Source organism: Sceloporus undulatus, chromosome 1, assembly GCF_019175285.1.
Source record: "Sceloporus undulatus isolate JIND9_A2432 ecotype Alabama chromosome 1, SceUnd_v1.1, whole genome shotgun sequence".
Lineage (NCBI taxonomy): Eukaryota > Metazoa > Chordata > Lepidosauria > Squamata > Phrynosomatidae > Sceloporus > Sceloporus undulatus.
This window is the reverse complement of record NC_056522.1, coordinates 34134362-34150194: the sequence shown is the minus strand read 5'-3', so window position 1 is coordinate 34150194 and position 15833 is coordinate 34134362. Positions and strand designations below refer to the sequence as shown.

General features: G+C 41.8%; 1 protein-coding gene across 3 annotated transcripts in view; it reads right to left on the bottom strand.

The window, feature by feature from the left end:
• HHAT (hedgehog acyltransferase) overlaps positions 1-15833 on the bottom strand; it is a 316462-nt gene that overhangs the window by 72055 nt on the left and 228574 nt on the right. For 2 of the 3 annotated variants that reach the window (XM_042446145.1, XM_042446144.1), the window contains exon 11: positions 14596-14740. In XM_042446145.1, the coding sequence (XP_042302079.1) occupies positions 14596-14740 (145 nt within the window). Of the gene's footprint in view, positions 1-12622; positions 13256-14595; positions 14741-15833 lie in introns of those variants that run through there. The other variant, XM_042446146.1, reaches the window with a different exon arrangement.

The window sequence follows — 15833 nt, the reverse complement described above, 5'->3', positions numbered from 1 at the left end:
CCGAAGTGAATATACCAGTATATCAGTGTACAGATCAGTCATCTGAGTACAGTGTATATGTGTTGAATGTTATAAGTGAAAAGTGCTACCTTTGCACAGATCAACAGTCTGAATACATATGGTCACAGACTGCAGCTGTGATGGATGTAAATGTGTACTAGGATTGTCAGATGAAGAGCAAGTCAACGCCTGAGATTTCAGGCAAAAACCAGAGAACTAAGGTTCCTGATGATGTAAAATTGGGCAGTCCCTGATGATGTCACTAAATATGATACATTAGCCACCTCAGATGGGATGTCTGCACTGCAGACATAATCCAATTTGACACCATTTTAACTGCAAAGGCTCAATGCTATGGAATTCTGAGAACTGCAGTTTTGTGAGATATTTAGCCTTCTCTGTCAGAGAGCTCTGGAGCCACAATAAACTACGGATCCAGAATTCCATAGCATTGAATCACGGCACTTAAAATGGTGTCAAACTGGATTATTTCTGCAGTGTAGATGCAGCCAGAGATTATTGTTCAGATTACAAAAACTAAATACAAAGTTTAACAAATGAGAAGTTGGAATTAGGTTTTCTAACATCTACAATGAACAGGATAACCAATGAACAGAAAAAGTCCAGATCTGTTTTTAATACTTTTGCAAGAATAGCTTTTAATAAGACCTGGGAGATGTAGTCTAAATGAAGAAAGATTGTCAGATTCTGCTTTAAGCAGAAAACAAACTTTCCTCACCACTCTTTTAAACAACTTTGCAAGCACTTTTTAAACAAACACAAGGGAATAGTAGTCCAACAAAATAAATTATTTCAAGCAAAATGTTTCCAAAATCTTCTTTTCATCCATCACTCTGATTAAAAAGTGTCCCTCAATGGCCACATTTTCTATGTCTAGGTCTCTTATTCACAGGGTCGCCATAAGTCAAAGTCAACTATGACAGATAACAACAATATTGCTGGAATTAGCATAACTTAAAGTACATTTGCCCTATTATCTTTCACAGGTAACATAAGTTTTCTCTTGCAAGGGCAAAATTCATCTTATGCTCTGAAAGTTTATTTGTAACACTGTTTATTCAAACATTTTAGTACATTCTTTGTAAAACTCTTATCCTTGCAGGATGGCTAGGATTAAGTCTAAATAAACAGAATTGCTTCAGTGACATGCATCCCTTATGTATCTGCCCCATTAATTGTGCAAAGATTTACACTCCATTTACATTCTGATTTCAGGAATAAAGGAAAATCCTATTGTTAGTAATATTTCTCACTAGAGACATGGTTTGAAAATCATCCATCCTCTTGTGAGGATTAGCTTGATAAACTACTCAAGATCAGTTAGTATGCTCTGACTATCGTAAGCAGCCATGTAACTGCCTGCTGCTCTGCAAAAGACCTTAACTTGTACAGCCTGATTTATAGATCCAACCAATTTAATTCTTTTTTTCATGTAAGTAAGGTATATTTACATAACACAGATCAATGTGTGTTATAAATTGAATCTCTATTATCTAGAATTCCAAGTATTCCAAAATTAGGGTTGCCATATCCCGCCTGGGGGTGGGACAATCCTGCTTTTGAACCGGGCGGGGTTGTCCCATCCTAGTTCCTTCAGTGACCCAGGTTTGCCCTGGGTCAGCTGCCGCTGTGGATGGCTATGGCGGCTGATGCGGCTGCCGCTGCACATGGCCACTCCACACAGCCGTTGAGCTGCGCACCGCCCCCGCACTGCCGCCGCCGCCGCTGTGAGTACCACCACCGCGGCTTTGCCGCACTGTGCGGTGTGGCAGCAGTAGCGCGCGCCGGCACTTCCGCTTGCCCTGCGTGTTCTTATAGGGCCATGCGCAGGGCTAAGCAGGAGGAGTTCCTCCTTCTGAGGCTGGCCGGCCAATGGCTGCTGGCACTGGGCGGGACTGTTGTAGCTCCAGTCTGCCCCCATTAGCCAGCCAGCCTCAAGAGGAGGAGCTCCTCCTCTGGTCCCCACGTGAGCCGGCCCAGGCCCGGTGAGGCAGCAGTGGCCAGCGGAGGAAGAGGGGGGGAGGAAGAGGAAGGGGAAGAGGAGGAAGAGGAAGAGTAGCAGGAGGAGGAGGAGGAAGAAGAAGAGGAGGAGGAAGAGTAGAAGGAAGAGTAGCAGGAGGAGGAAGAGGAGGAGGAAGAGGTGGGTGTCCATTTCCTAAGTTTTCCCCCCAAAGTGCATTTCTGTGTATTTTTGGAGCTTTTAATGCTAACAGGTCTGCCTTGGATACTGATGATGATGATGATGATGATGATGATATCAGTCAGCTTCTGAGGCATGCACCCACTCTTTCTGAAGACGAGACAGTGTGACTTTCCAAAGTGTGCTTTCTGTGTATTTTTGGAGCTTTTAATGCTAACAGGTCTGCCTTGAATAGTGATGATGATGGTGGTGGTGGTGATGATGATATCAGTCAGCTTCTGAGGCATGCACTGACTCTTTATGAAGGCGACACAGTGTGACTTTCCAAAGTGCATTTTTGGTGCTTTTAATGCTAACAAGTCTGCCTTGTTGTGACAATGATGGTGATGATGATGATGATGATGATGATGATGATGATGATGATGATATTGATATCAGCCAGCTTTTCTGAAGCTGAGAGAGTGTGACCTTCCAAAGTGTGTATTTTGTGTATTTTTTGTGCTTTTAATGCTAACAAGTCTGCCTTGTTGTGACAATGATGGTGATGATGATGATGATATTGATATCAGCCAGCTTATGAAGCATGGCCAATGTAAGTTGCTCTGATTTTTACAAACTCATGCGCAGTGAAGAAAAAACAAAGTAACTTGACCAAGTATACACTTCTGAGAAGTATAGTTGGGGTAAGAAACCTGAAACCGATGGCAAATCCAGTTCTTGTTAAACCACTTTGACATGTTAAATATGCATAGCCATGTTAACCCATGTTAAGTGTTAAACCCAAAGGGTTTGGTTATGCAACAAGCTTCTGAAATATGCAAGAGGCCATGTTAAATAAAGCCATGTTCAATGCCCAAATGTGCTGTTGTGTGTTTTGGAATTGGGGGGGGGGGTGTTTGACCAGAAAAGGAAGTACATTTCTGCAATCTGTCTTGGAATAATGCCAAAATGTCCTCCATTTTGAGCTTGCCTAAGAAACATGCGTTTATATTAATGCTTTTTTAAATCAAATTTTTTTCGCGTGTCCTCCATTTAAAAATATGTCCTACATTTGTGGCTAAATTTTGTCCTACATTTGTCCTACATTTTTTACATTTGTCCCGGTTTGGAGGTTGACAGTTATGGCAACCCTATCGAAAATCCAAAATCCATGTGCACAGGGGTGGCTGATACAGTGATACCTTTGCTTTCTGGCAGAACTTTCTTTCATGCACAAAATTATTACAAATATTGTGTATAAAATTACTTTCTGGTTATGTGTATAAGGTGTATATGAAACATAAATGAATTTTATGTTTATACTTGGGTCCCATCTCCAAGAGATCTCATTACGGATATGCAAACATTTCAAAATCTGAAAAACTCCAAAACCCAAAATGCTTCTGGTCCAAAACATTTTGGATAAGGGAGACCCAACCTGTATCACAGTGGTTCCCAAACTTTTCTATACCCTATACCCCTAGGAAATGTTTGGTTAATGTTCACACTCCATACAAAACTAATATCACATTTAAAGATGAAGAAGTCAAATTCCTAATTTTTAAACCACAAATTGAGCCACATACAATACTGTGGGTGAACCAACTGAACTTTTTTTTAAAAAAAGGCTTTAACTCAGTGCATAAGCTCATGTTTTTAAAGTAGAATGCTAATGTAATTGTAAACAATAAATGCTAACTAAAAAAAGAAAAAGAAAAAATATGCTAATCTAAATTGAGCAATGAGATTCTAATTTATTCAGAAAAAAAGTAAACTATTGTAAATCGTAAAATTCTCTACCTTTGATTAAATAAATAATGAGACTAGTATCTATGCAACACAACCACCTATTACCACTACTGATGTGTGACATGTTTCTCCAGGACACAAACCACTCTTTGTTGCACTCCATGAAATTCCATCTCACACTCCCTGGGGGTGCAAACACCCCAGTTTGGGAAGACCTGAAGTACCAGCTCTCCATTGAACTTGGAGCTGCTCAGGGCTGGTGGCTTCCAGGAGAAATGAAAGGTAAATCTACACATGGTTTAACTTGAACGTTAAAAGTGACTCTAAGGCAGGGGTAGGCAACCTTTTTGAGCCGGGGGCCGGGTGCTGGCCCCCAGGACAACTGGGGGGCCGAAGCAGGGGGGAGCTTCCACCCTCTGGGGGCGGGCCCGTGTGCCAGGGCGGAGCTTCCACCCTACGGGGGCGGAGCCAGCACTGGAGGCCTCCCCCTCTTTGCCGGCCCCTGAGGGGGCCCCGTCAGAGGCCGGCAAAAGAGCCGGCCAGGGCCACCAGTGCTGGAGGCCTCCCCGTCTGTGCCAGCCCCTGAGGGGGCCCCAGGCCCCGTCAGAGGCTGGCAAAAGAACCGGCCGGGGGCGCCAGCGCTGGAGGCCTCCCCCTTAGGAGCCCTTCCTCCGCCAAACCTCCCTCCAGAGAGAGAGGTCTGGCAGAGGAAAGACCCTCAGGGAGCCCAAGACGCCGGCCCGCCAGGCCCTGGGCTCCCTCAGGGGCCCTTCCTCCGCCAAACCTCTCTCTCTGGAGGGAGGTTTGGCAGAGGAAAGACCCCCAGGGAGCCCAGGAGGGAGCAGGAGGACCCGTGCCTCCCTCCTGCCCGGCCCGCAGCTGTGAGGCAACCGCGGGCAGCGCGGGAGGGAGGAGGAGCACTGCCGCCCCCTCCTGCCCTGCTGAGGACTAGAGGAGGAGCTCCTCCTCTTGAGGCTGGCTGGCCAACAGGGGCAGGCTGGAGCTCCAACAGCCCGCCCTCTGCTAGCAGCCATTGGCCAGCCAGCCCCAGGAGGAGAAACTCCTCCTATTTAGCCCTCCACGCAGCCCTGCAGGTGTGCACAGGGCTATAGGAAGTCGCTGGCGGGTGGGCGGGTGGCGCACTGTCTGTGGCCCGCCCTCCTCGCTGCCGCCACCGCCACCGCCGCAATACCGCCTGCGGCAATCGGCGGCAGGACTGGGCTGGGGCTGGTACTGCTGCCTCCGCGGGCTGGATTAGGCCCGCGGGCCGGGGGTTGCCGACCCCTGCTCTAAGGTGATGAATTTAATTCCACAAATAGCTCTGCACCATGGATAGCTCCTTTAAAATTTAGACTAAAATCTGGAGCAGAATGATATGGACTCACCAGCCCCACTCCTTTGCACATTTCACTGCATCCTTGCAATGTTTCCTACTGCCATGCAGAGAGAATTGCTCCTTAGAACTTAAAAAGAAGAGAGCTGTTTCAAGGATTGTTGATTCTCATGTAAGAGAAGCAGCATTTACAAACCGTGTTTTGTTGGCTTTCCACTGCTAGACCTGAACACCGCAGCTAGTACTCCTATTTTTATGACTCCTTTATTTATTTAATTTATGTCTTGCCTTTCTCCTAATACATGACCCAAAGTCGCTATGCGTGTTTCCTGCATTTATGTATGTCCACATATCTTAAAGTGCAATTTGCTTTTGTGTTCTTCACTTTTCGGCTACTAGAAAATCATTTTGCATCCCTACAGTGCTGTGTACTTGTGTACATCAAGTTGTAAACATGCCAATTAAATCCATTTCATTTCCAGGCTGTAACACAAAAAATGTGAAAGAGTCAGAGGGGGAGAATACTTCTGCAAGATATTGTAATTGACAATTGGTTTCCATTTTCTTGTTGCCCAAAGTCTCCCTCCGGAGGTAGCCAAAGACAGATTTATTACATTATGACAGCCTCTTGAGTGAGTCACTCCATTGTCATGAATGTTTGAGAGCTAACATTGTATCATGCAATATACTTTTAAAAATAGGTATAATCGTCAAGGAGAAAACTCCAAGGTAGGATGAGACTTGTGACACATATTCAAGAAGCATTTCCACTGCAGTGGACAGAGATTGGGGACTAGAATTTGCAGGGGGATTACTGTTATTTCAAAAGGCCATGTCACTAGAAGTCACTGTTCTAGCTTCTTGAATACTCCACTCCGGAAACATCCGTAGTGCACATATTCATTGAAGACAACACTGAAGGTGAAGACACTTTTTTTTGTTAGGGCACTGGTATATGATCCATGCTTAAAATTATTTATCTCTGTTTAGTCATCAGTTAAGCATTCCTTGGAATTCTTGAATGCTCCTTGGCACCAGAGTTGATCTCGGCTGACAAATTATGGTTTCTTCTCTGCTCAAAGTCTTCCCGAAAATTGCTACTATTCTTTGTTTGTTTTTAAAAATATGTGGGTTTTGCTACATACATTTTTGCACAATAGGCACATTGCAGTGTTTTAATGTGGCACGCTCTGGACTTCTTTCTTGTTGCTCATAGCTCACGGCACAGTCCAAACACAGATTTGGAAGCAGGGTGAAGTTCTCAGCCTGCCAGATACTGTTCTAGTGAAACATGGAGTTGCCCACACCATCATTTGTGGTCACTGTCTACTGTGTTCAGTACTCAGCAATTGCTCTTGCTATCTGCCATCAAGTAAACTTTGATGTATGGTCAGCTTATGAACAAGAGACTTCCAAAAAAACCCAGTCATCAACTGCCCTGTCCCGATCTTGCAAATCAGGGCAGCCACAGCTTCCTTGATTTGGTCAATCTTTTCCTACTACATTCCAGTTTTCCTAGAATTATTGTCTTTTCCAACATAGCACCCAGTTTGATTATCTTTACTTCTAGTGAGAATTCAGGATTTACAATATGCAAGGTGACCAGATATCCTCTTCCAGGACATTTCCTACTTTTCAACCTTCTGTCCAGGAATTCCAAAATGTCCTTCATTTTGTGCATTTATATTTATGTTTATATTAGTGTTTTTAGCTTTTATTTGGTCGTGTTCTACATTTTTCTAGAATGCCCTACATTTTGTGGTGCTTTGTCCTCATTTTCAGTTAAACACTCTGGCAATAAGACCCATTCATTTCTTTTCAGTTGGTAAGCTGTATAACTCTTCTCCTGCACCACATTTCAAATGATTTACTGTCAGCTGTGTTCTCTGTGGCAGGCTTAAACAAACTAGACTGCTGCCACTGTAAGTACAAAGACAATTTGATCTGGGAATGCAATGGCTAATTTGGAAGATATGAAATTAGATACAATAACAGTCACATATTCAGATCAACATGATGTCAATGTTGGAAGAGGGAGCAATAAGCCTAGCTTACACAGGACATTCAAAGTAATGAACTTGGTGGTTGGTGAACATCTTGAATCATCAGTTGGCAACAGCTTGAACTTATCTTGTTTGGGGTTCAGTCAGGTGCAATTATTCACTTATTTTCCTCTTGCAGGAAACAACAAATAATATTATCAATTTTTGTAAGAAAGTTTTCAAAAACTATAGTCTTAAAAAAGACTACACAATTCAAGATTTTCTTCAGCTCAAAATTTGTATATAGTATTTTCGTACTGAAAATAGCATTTTCTGCTTAGGAAGCAACATTTTCTGTCCAGGAAATAATATTACTTTCCTGCACAGGAAAAAACATTTCTGCACAAAAAAAAAAATCATTTTTGTGCATTTTGTATAGAATAAGTCCCAAACGATGGCAATTCCCATTATTCCAGGATTCTCGTTGTCAGGTTTTCTTGACATTTGGTAAACATTTTTTCCAGTCATTTTCAAATCTTTACAAATATTATTTCCATACCTGTGCCAGCTGACTTCTTGTAGGTGAAGCCATGGAACATGTCAGCAGGAGGAAATTTTCTCTTGCAGCCTGCCCCTACAGGGGCAGTTAAGATGGATATTTTCCGGCGAGCTTGCCCACTTGATCTCTTATAAGACATATTCTTCTACCTCTTTGACCTAGATTCCCATACAGTCCTCTCTCAGGTCGGGCGGGAAGAATCTGTTAAGAGTTCCTAAGTCGAGATATATTTCATCTTCTCAAAGGGCATTTTCTATCTCAGGCCCACAGATTTGGAACTCTCTGCCCGACGAGCTCCGCTTGGTCACCTCTATTGTTTAGGAAAAATTTGAAGACCTATCTTTTCCGATAAGCTTTCCCCCATGTTCCTTAATTATACCATCCTTCCTTCCTTTGATGCACATTTGTTCGATCCAGCTATTGTTTGTATTGGGGGTTTTAATGGTTTTATGTCGTAATGTTTTAGTTTGTATTCTGAAGTTTTAATTGGTGTGGGAAGATTGTTGGATGTTACTGGGGATATATGTTGTTTATTTTATTGTATTATCTTTGTATGTTGTGAACCGCTATGATCTACCTGGGAATAGCGGTATACAAATAAAAATTTATTATTATTATTATTATTATTATTATTATTATTATTATTATTATTATTAAGTTGGACCATAACTGGAGTAAAAATAGCTGTGTTCCTAACACTTCAAACCCCAGCGTAGAGGCTGCCATCCCAGTCACCCATGTTGGCAGTGTTGGTTCATTGTATTAGTCTGTGTCATGTTGGTCCATGAAGGTTGATGCCTGCTTTAGCCAGCAGTTAGCATGGAGGATGGCTTGATGTTTGCCCTTTGCCACGTCAAACTCTGGGTAAAAATTATAAGTTATATAAATACTGGATATTTTAAATCCATCTCCCATTTTAGTGCATATTTTTCAGTCTCCCACTCAACACTGCAGGCATAATATATATTCAGGGCAGTGAATGAGTCACAACAATTGTCCTCTCAAAGGGACAGCTTTAGGATTAGCAATGAAACATTTACTTCTGGAACAAATCACAAAACTGCATTCAACAAAACTCCTCTTCCACCAGTCTTATTCTGTGTGGCAACAGAAAATGCTTTCAACATAAATACTACAATGGGAATAATTTTCAGCTATAGAACAAAGAGAAATTAAGGCCTGTTACAGACGGGTACCCTAGGACGGACTCAGTCCATGCTAGGGTTAGAAAGGGGCGTCTCTTCCAGACCCCCCTAACCCTAGCACGGACTGAGTCTGTAACAAATGGCAGCGGCCGTTCCACACGGCTGCCACCATTTTGAAGTAATGGACGCTCTGCGTCTGCACTTTGCGCGGCGGAAGTAACGCCGCGAGTGTGCGACCAGTGCCTCGCGGCATCTCTTCCGAGCACTTATTCACCAACATTGAAATGGATTTATGAACTTGACATATGTGAGGCACAAAAGTGGCAGCTTTTCCTAAGTTGATTGCAGTTTTAGGGCTACTGAAAGGTTTCTTTTCAAAGTATCTCCAACAAGAAGTCTTTAGATTTGCTATCTGTAATTTGCAATTTAGTCTTGAATATACCCAAGAGCAGGTCCTTAAGCCTTGCTATTAATCCACCTACTTCCCACCCACCTAACTCTAAAAATGGCTCATTTGCAACCGGCGGCGGCAGCAGACCGCTGCATTTTGGCAGTCTGTAACCCGCCTAAGTCACTTTTAATATACAGAATAGTATTCAAGCATTTTTGTTTTCTTTTGTTTAATATGCTGGATTTTTGCACACAGTGGGTTGAAATACCTACATTTTTGTGCTCACTACTAGGACTTGTTTCCCTACCTGGAGGATAATCACTGTTATTTACTGCAGTAAAGAGAGAGTAATGAATAACAAAAAGTAATTATTGCATTTAGAACTTTCATCTGCATGTGGCTTCAAGAAAACGGGTTCTTCAAGATGTATATTGTTATTGTTGTTTTTTTTATAGCATATGTTGTTGTTGTTGTTATCCACCCTCGAGTCGATTTTGACCCATGGCGACCCTTTAGATGAGACTTCTCCAAGACTCCCTATGCTCCACAGCTCTGCTCAGGTCCTGCAAATTCATACCCATTACCTCCTTAATAGAGTCCATCCATCTAGCATGTGGCCTTTCTTTCTTTCTGCTTCCCTCTACCTTTCCTGCATTATTGTTTTTTCCAGTGAGTTGTGCCTCCTCATGATGTGGCCAAAGTATGACAGCCTCAGTCTAGTCATCCTGGCTTCCAGAGAGATTTCTGGTTTGATCTGCTCTAGGACCCATTTGTCTGACTTCTTTGCTATCCATGGTAACCTCAGCACTCTTCTCCAGCACCACATCTCAAATGAATTAATTCTCTTCCTATTTGCTTTCTTAACTGTCCAGCTCTCATATCCATACATGATAATAGGGGATACAATGGCTTGTATGATTCTTTCGTGCTCAGTTGTTTGTCTTTACATTTTAGGATATTTTCTAGTTCTCTCATAGCTGCCCTCTCCATTCTTTGTGTTCTTATAATTTCTTGACTGCAGTCCCCACACTGATCAGTATTTTATTGAAGGTATGAAAATTCTTTTACTATTTCTATTTCCTTATTATCTAGGTTGAATCTGTGTAAATTTTCTGTGGTCCTTATTTTTTTTTCTTTATGTTCAACAATAAGCCTGTCTTTTCACTTTCCTCCTTGATCTTCTGTAGTACTTGTTCCAAGTCTGTGATGTTTTCAGCTAGTAGTATGGTGTCGACTGCATATCTTAGATTGTTGATATTCCGATCCTGCTTTTAGTATAATATGTTCTGAATACAATCCTGCTTTTCGTATAATATGTTCTGAATACAAGTTGAACAGATAGGATGAGAGGATATAGCCTTATCTGACCCCTTTGCCAATTGGGAACCATTCTGCTCAGGTCCTGCAGGCTCAGTGCCACAATCTCCTTGATTAAGTCTATTTATTATCTAGTAGGTGGTCTTCACTCTTTCTACTACCTTCCACCTTTCCTAGCTTTATTGTCTTTTTGAGTGAATCATGCCTCCTCATGATGTGGCTACAGTACAACAACCTCAGTTTCTTCATTTTGGCTTTCAGGGAGAGTTCAGACTTGATCTGTTGTAGAACCCATTTGCTTGTCTTTTTAGCCTTCCACTGTATCCTCAGCACTCTTCTCCAGCACCACATCTCAAAGGAGTTGATTTTCTTCCTATCAGCTTTTTCCACTGTCCAGCTCTCACATCTATACATGGTGATGGGGAATACAACTAGCTCTCAGTGTGCATTTATATGTCACCTTTCTCCCAAAGTATGACACAAAGCAGCTTCCAAAAAAAGCAAATTATTTTTTTAAAATGTTAAAACAATTTAAAATCCACACATTGAACACTATGGAATAATTTAAAACCTATACAAAAGTTAAAAAAAAATCCTTAAGGAACTGAACAGCAGTCCAGTTGTCCCCATGGTCATTTTCTTGCCTCAAATGTAACTGAAAAATCCCTTTTTGTTGCTCTACATTTGCCTAACCTGTCTCAGCTCAGCTTCAGGGAGCGTCTATACTGACGAAAAATATCAGCTTCATCTTGCATTTTTCTGGCCCATAGTGACCTCGCAGTTACTCCATTAATATGAGACACAGACACAATGAGGTGACATTGGCATAACCGGCCTCACATTTCCCCCTGGTGAATTTGTTTCTTTTCCACTTGCCAGCATGCATAAACCTATTAGCCAACAGCCCTGTCAATCTATTGGATCATAGACTCATAGAGCTGGAAGAGATCACAAGGGCCACCCAGTCCAACCCCCCCTGCCATGCAGGAACTTTCAATCAAAGCATCCCTGACAGATGGCCATCCAGCCTCTATTTAAAGACCTCTAAGGAAGGAGACTCCACTACACTCTGAGGGAGTGTGTTCCACTGTCAAATAGCCCTTACTTTCAGGAAGTTCCTCCTAATGTTGAGAGGAATCTCTTTTCCTGCTGTTTGCATCCATTGTTCCGTGTTCTAGTCTCTGGAGCAGCAGAAAACAAGCTTGCTTCCTCCTCGATATGACATCCCTTCAAGTATTTAAACAGGGCTATCATATCACCTCTTAACCTTCTTTTCTCCAGACTAAACATCCACAGATCCACCCTGACTGGATGCTCCCCTATCCAATCCCCTTTCCCCCTTTGCTGGTGCAATGAGTAAGGGGATTTTAAATGTACACACACATACACATAAAAACATGACAGAAAAAGAAACAATAAAATTGCATTTTATGTAACCTTTATTTATGGAAATATTCAGCCATGATACCAGTAGTGAACATGTAGATTGGACTAACCCTTCCTCTTCTCTCTCCCCACTCCTCGTGTCACATTTGTTTTTACTATTTTTACACATTCTCCCAACCAATCAGCACTGTGTTGTTTTTGTTTTCACCTCAGTGAATGGAGCGCATGCATTCCCTAATCTTCTAGATTGCCATTATTCACTCACTTGCTCATACAGAGATCTATGTATATATGAATGGGGGGGGGGAGATGAGGGAAGAAAGTGCATGAAATCAGCTCATAAGCAAGCAAATACAACTGAATTTGTCTTTGACATATAATGCCACCTCCCCTCATTTTCTGCCACATCTGTTCTTTTTGTACAGTGGTACCCCGGGATACGAAATACCCACGTTACGAAATTTCTGGGATACGAAAAAATCCCATAGGAAATAACTGTTCCGGGTTACGAAGGTTATTTCGGCTTACGAAGAAAATTTTGGTGCTTTTCGGCGCTATTTCACACGAAATCGCGGCTTTTCCCCATTAGCGCCTATGGGTTTTCGGCTTGCGAAGGCTTTTCGGGTTACGAAAGCGGCGGCGGAACGAATTAATTTCGTAACCCGAGGTACCACTGTATATTCTTTTATGCCCTTCAATTGTAATGTTCCAATCATGGGAGTCATTCCACTGGGTCTCTATTCTGCTGATAAAGTCATATTTACCTAAACTATCCTACTGAAATTAAGAAAGCTTTTGGTAACTGGGAGAAGATTTTTGTGCTTTATGACTGTAAGCTCTATTCACTTCTGGGATTCAAAATAAATTCCTGGGCTGAGAATTCTTTAATGAGTTATGGCTCTTCATTAGTGGAGCAGTGGGAATTAAAACAGTCATGTGTGATGTGTCTATGCATGTGAGATACAGAGCACTAGCAAGGGATTCAAGTGGTACACTAGACATCACCCCCATGAATTATTCCTCTAGGGGCCAGCTTTCATATAAAAAGAAAAGAGAGGGTCATCAAAAAGCTATTTTTTAACAGAACCTACTTTAATGTCCCTTACATCTTCGCAATGAAGAAATCATACTACTGTTGTGCTTAGTTTTAAAATGAGTTTTTCCTTTCAGTGTTGAGAGTAGCTGTCCATCCAGTGAATTGCTTAAAGGTGATCTTTCAGGTTTTATTTACTGCAGAATGGGAACAATTGGAACTGTACAGAAAAACAACTTATCAGTGAAGTACCTGGAAATCAGTATGATACATACTAATGTAGTTGGTTCATTGTTAGGACAGGAGAAGGAATGTTTCTGACATACAGTACTTGCTATTCAACTCCTATTGTGTATATTTTTTTTCTACAAGAGACTAGCACAGTTAGAATCATAGAACTGTGAGTTACTCTTCTAGAAGTTGGCTGTTCTTTGGTAAGGGGGAAAATAAACAGAAGGAAGTCAAAATATGTAGAAATCTACCTGTGCTAATTAAACCATGGTTAATTTAACCAGCCACAAACCACATTATGACCACACATTTTCTTGCTGGCCTATGAATTCTGACTTTTAAACATTTTGGCTTGTTATGACATCTGAACAAGCAACCCACATCCTGTCTGAGAATTTCCCTATGCCTAATTGTACAACACTGTTCTTAAATGATACAGCTTGCACCACTTAATCTATCAAGCTTTGGCTTACAGATTTGTCACTAATACGTATGCATTTTGCACTATTCTGTTATACATAATTATTATCTTATCCTACTTACTCATTCCTTTATCTCAGTAACTATATAATGATCCAATAACTGAGGCAACACCAGTCACCTGGTGGGCTGTGCTCCACAAAAGCTTATGCCAAATAAAATATATTTATGCTACATAAAATGCGTTGTCATTAACAAGGAACAAGACATTTTGTTGTTTTTGTCATCGTAGACTGACAGAGCTACCTTCCTGGAAATTGTCTTGCTATAACTCACTGTAAGTACAGTGCACCCCTGGCTTACATGGGGGATTCAATCCGGACCCCCCACGTAAGCCAAATATTGTGTATGCTCGAGCGCCATTCAAGTGAATGGGGCTTGTGCATGCAGTGGCGTGGCGGTGGAGCAGCGCATGCACACCACGGGCATGCGCCCCATTCATTTGAATGGGACACGCCGCCCCTTGCACCCCACACGCTCCTGCGTGGCTCTGCACACCTTTGTGCATAAGCTCAAAGTCGCATATAACGCGGACGCATTGTACCATTTTGGCAGAGAATGAGTTCTAAGATGACCCGAAATAAAACAACACAATGTAAAAATGAAAAGTAGGTCTGTAAGCCATGAAAACTTTGAGGAAATGTTATGATTACTACCGTTGTTAAAATGCTAAATGCATGAAGTACTCAGTGGAGAAGAAGCATGTAGCATAGACACTCAGTGGATTATGTGTGTGTGAGAGGTTTTTTGTTTTGTAGTCCCAAATAGCATACTGGAAAGGTAATTCTAATAACACTTTGAAACAAAAAAATACACACACACAACCCAATTTGGATTGGTATAACTTACCTTCTAGGAAAATCTTGTTCCAGTAGATTCTGCCAACATGATTTCCTCCCAGAAAAATGAGGTTGGAGAAAATCAAGAATGTGGTAGATATAGATGCCAGAGTTGCATGGAGCCGTCGGAAACCTCTCTGGGACAAAAACCGATTCTGAATGTGGGGAAAAAATGAAAGTGGCATTCAGTAAAAGCTAGCATTGTTGTAATACCAGAGAAGTACAAAGTTCAGTGAGGGATTGCTGGGCTAAAGATGTTGGGGCCACAGAATCCCAAGATTGAAAGGAACTTCAAAGTCCCATCTCTGCCAGTGCAGGAATCTACCACGTAAAATCATAGAATTGTTGACTTGGAAAGGACCACAAAGGTAGAAGTGCTGGTTGTCTTGACAACCTAACCCTAACCACTCCAGGAAATTTTGCCAGGTGCAATGAAACCATCCCAAAAACACACACAGCCTTTGAATATCACACTTAAAAGAGAGCTAAGAAATAACCTGTTACCCAGTTAGTTACCCCACTCTCTATTTTTAACAACAACAACAACAACAACAACAACAACAACAATTTTTATTTACATTCCTGCCTCTCCCTGCAGATCGAGGCGGGATTACATCAATAAAATAGTAAAATACAAGTATAAAAATACATATAATAAAACACTAACAATATAATTTTAAATTAGAACTTCATCTGAACAACCAGAAATATCCAAAAACTTATCGTTATAACCAGAATAGAGCATTTTATCTTACAATCTCCTATAAGAGGTCAGGTGGGTAAGCCCGCCAGAAGAGATCCATCTTAAGAGCCTTCTTAAAGGCATCTAAGTTGGTAATAAGATGGATCTCTTCTGGTAAACTATTCCATAATTTGGGGGCTGTGGCCATAAATGATCTATGAGAAATTGTTGTTAGCCTGGACTTATGGTGTTCTAATAAATTCTTCCCAGATGTTCTGAGAGTGCGGGGCGGATTGTGTAGGGAGAGGCGTTCCTTCAAGTAACTTGGGCCCAAGCCATGTAGGGCTTTAAAGGTAATAACCAACACTCTGTACTGTGCCTGGAAGCTAATCGGCAACCAGTGAAGTGATTTCAACACAGATGTTATATGGTCCGACCTCAGTGTTCATAAATGATCTATGAGAAATTGTTGTTAGCCTGGACTTATGGTGTTCTAATAAATTCTTCCCAGATGTTCTGAGAGTGCGGGGCGGATTGTGTAGGGAGAGGCGTTCCTTCAAGTAACT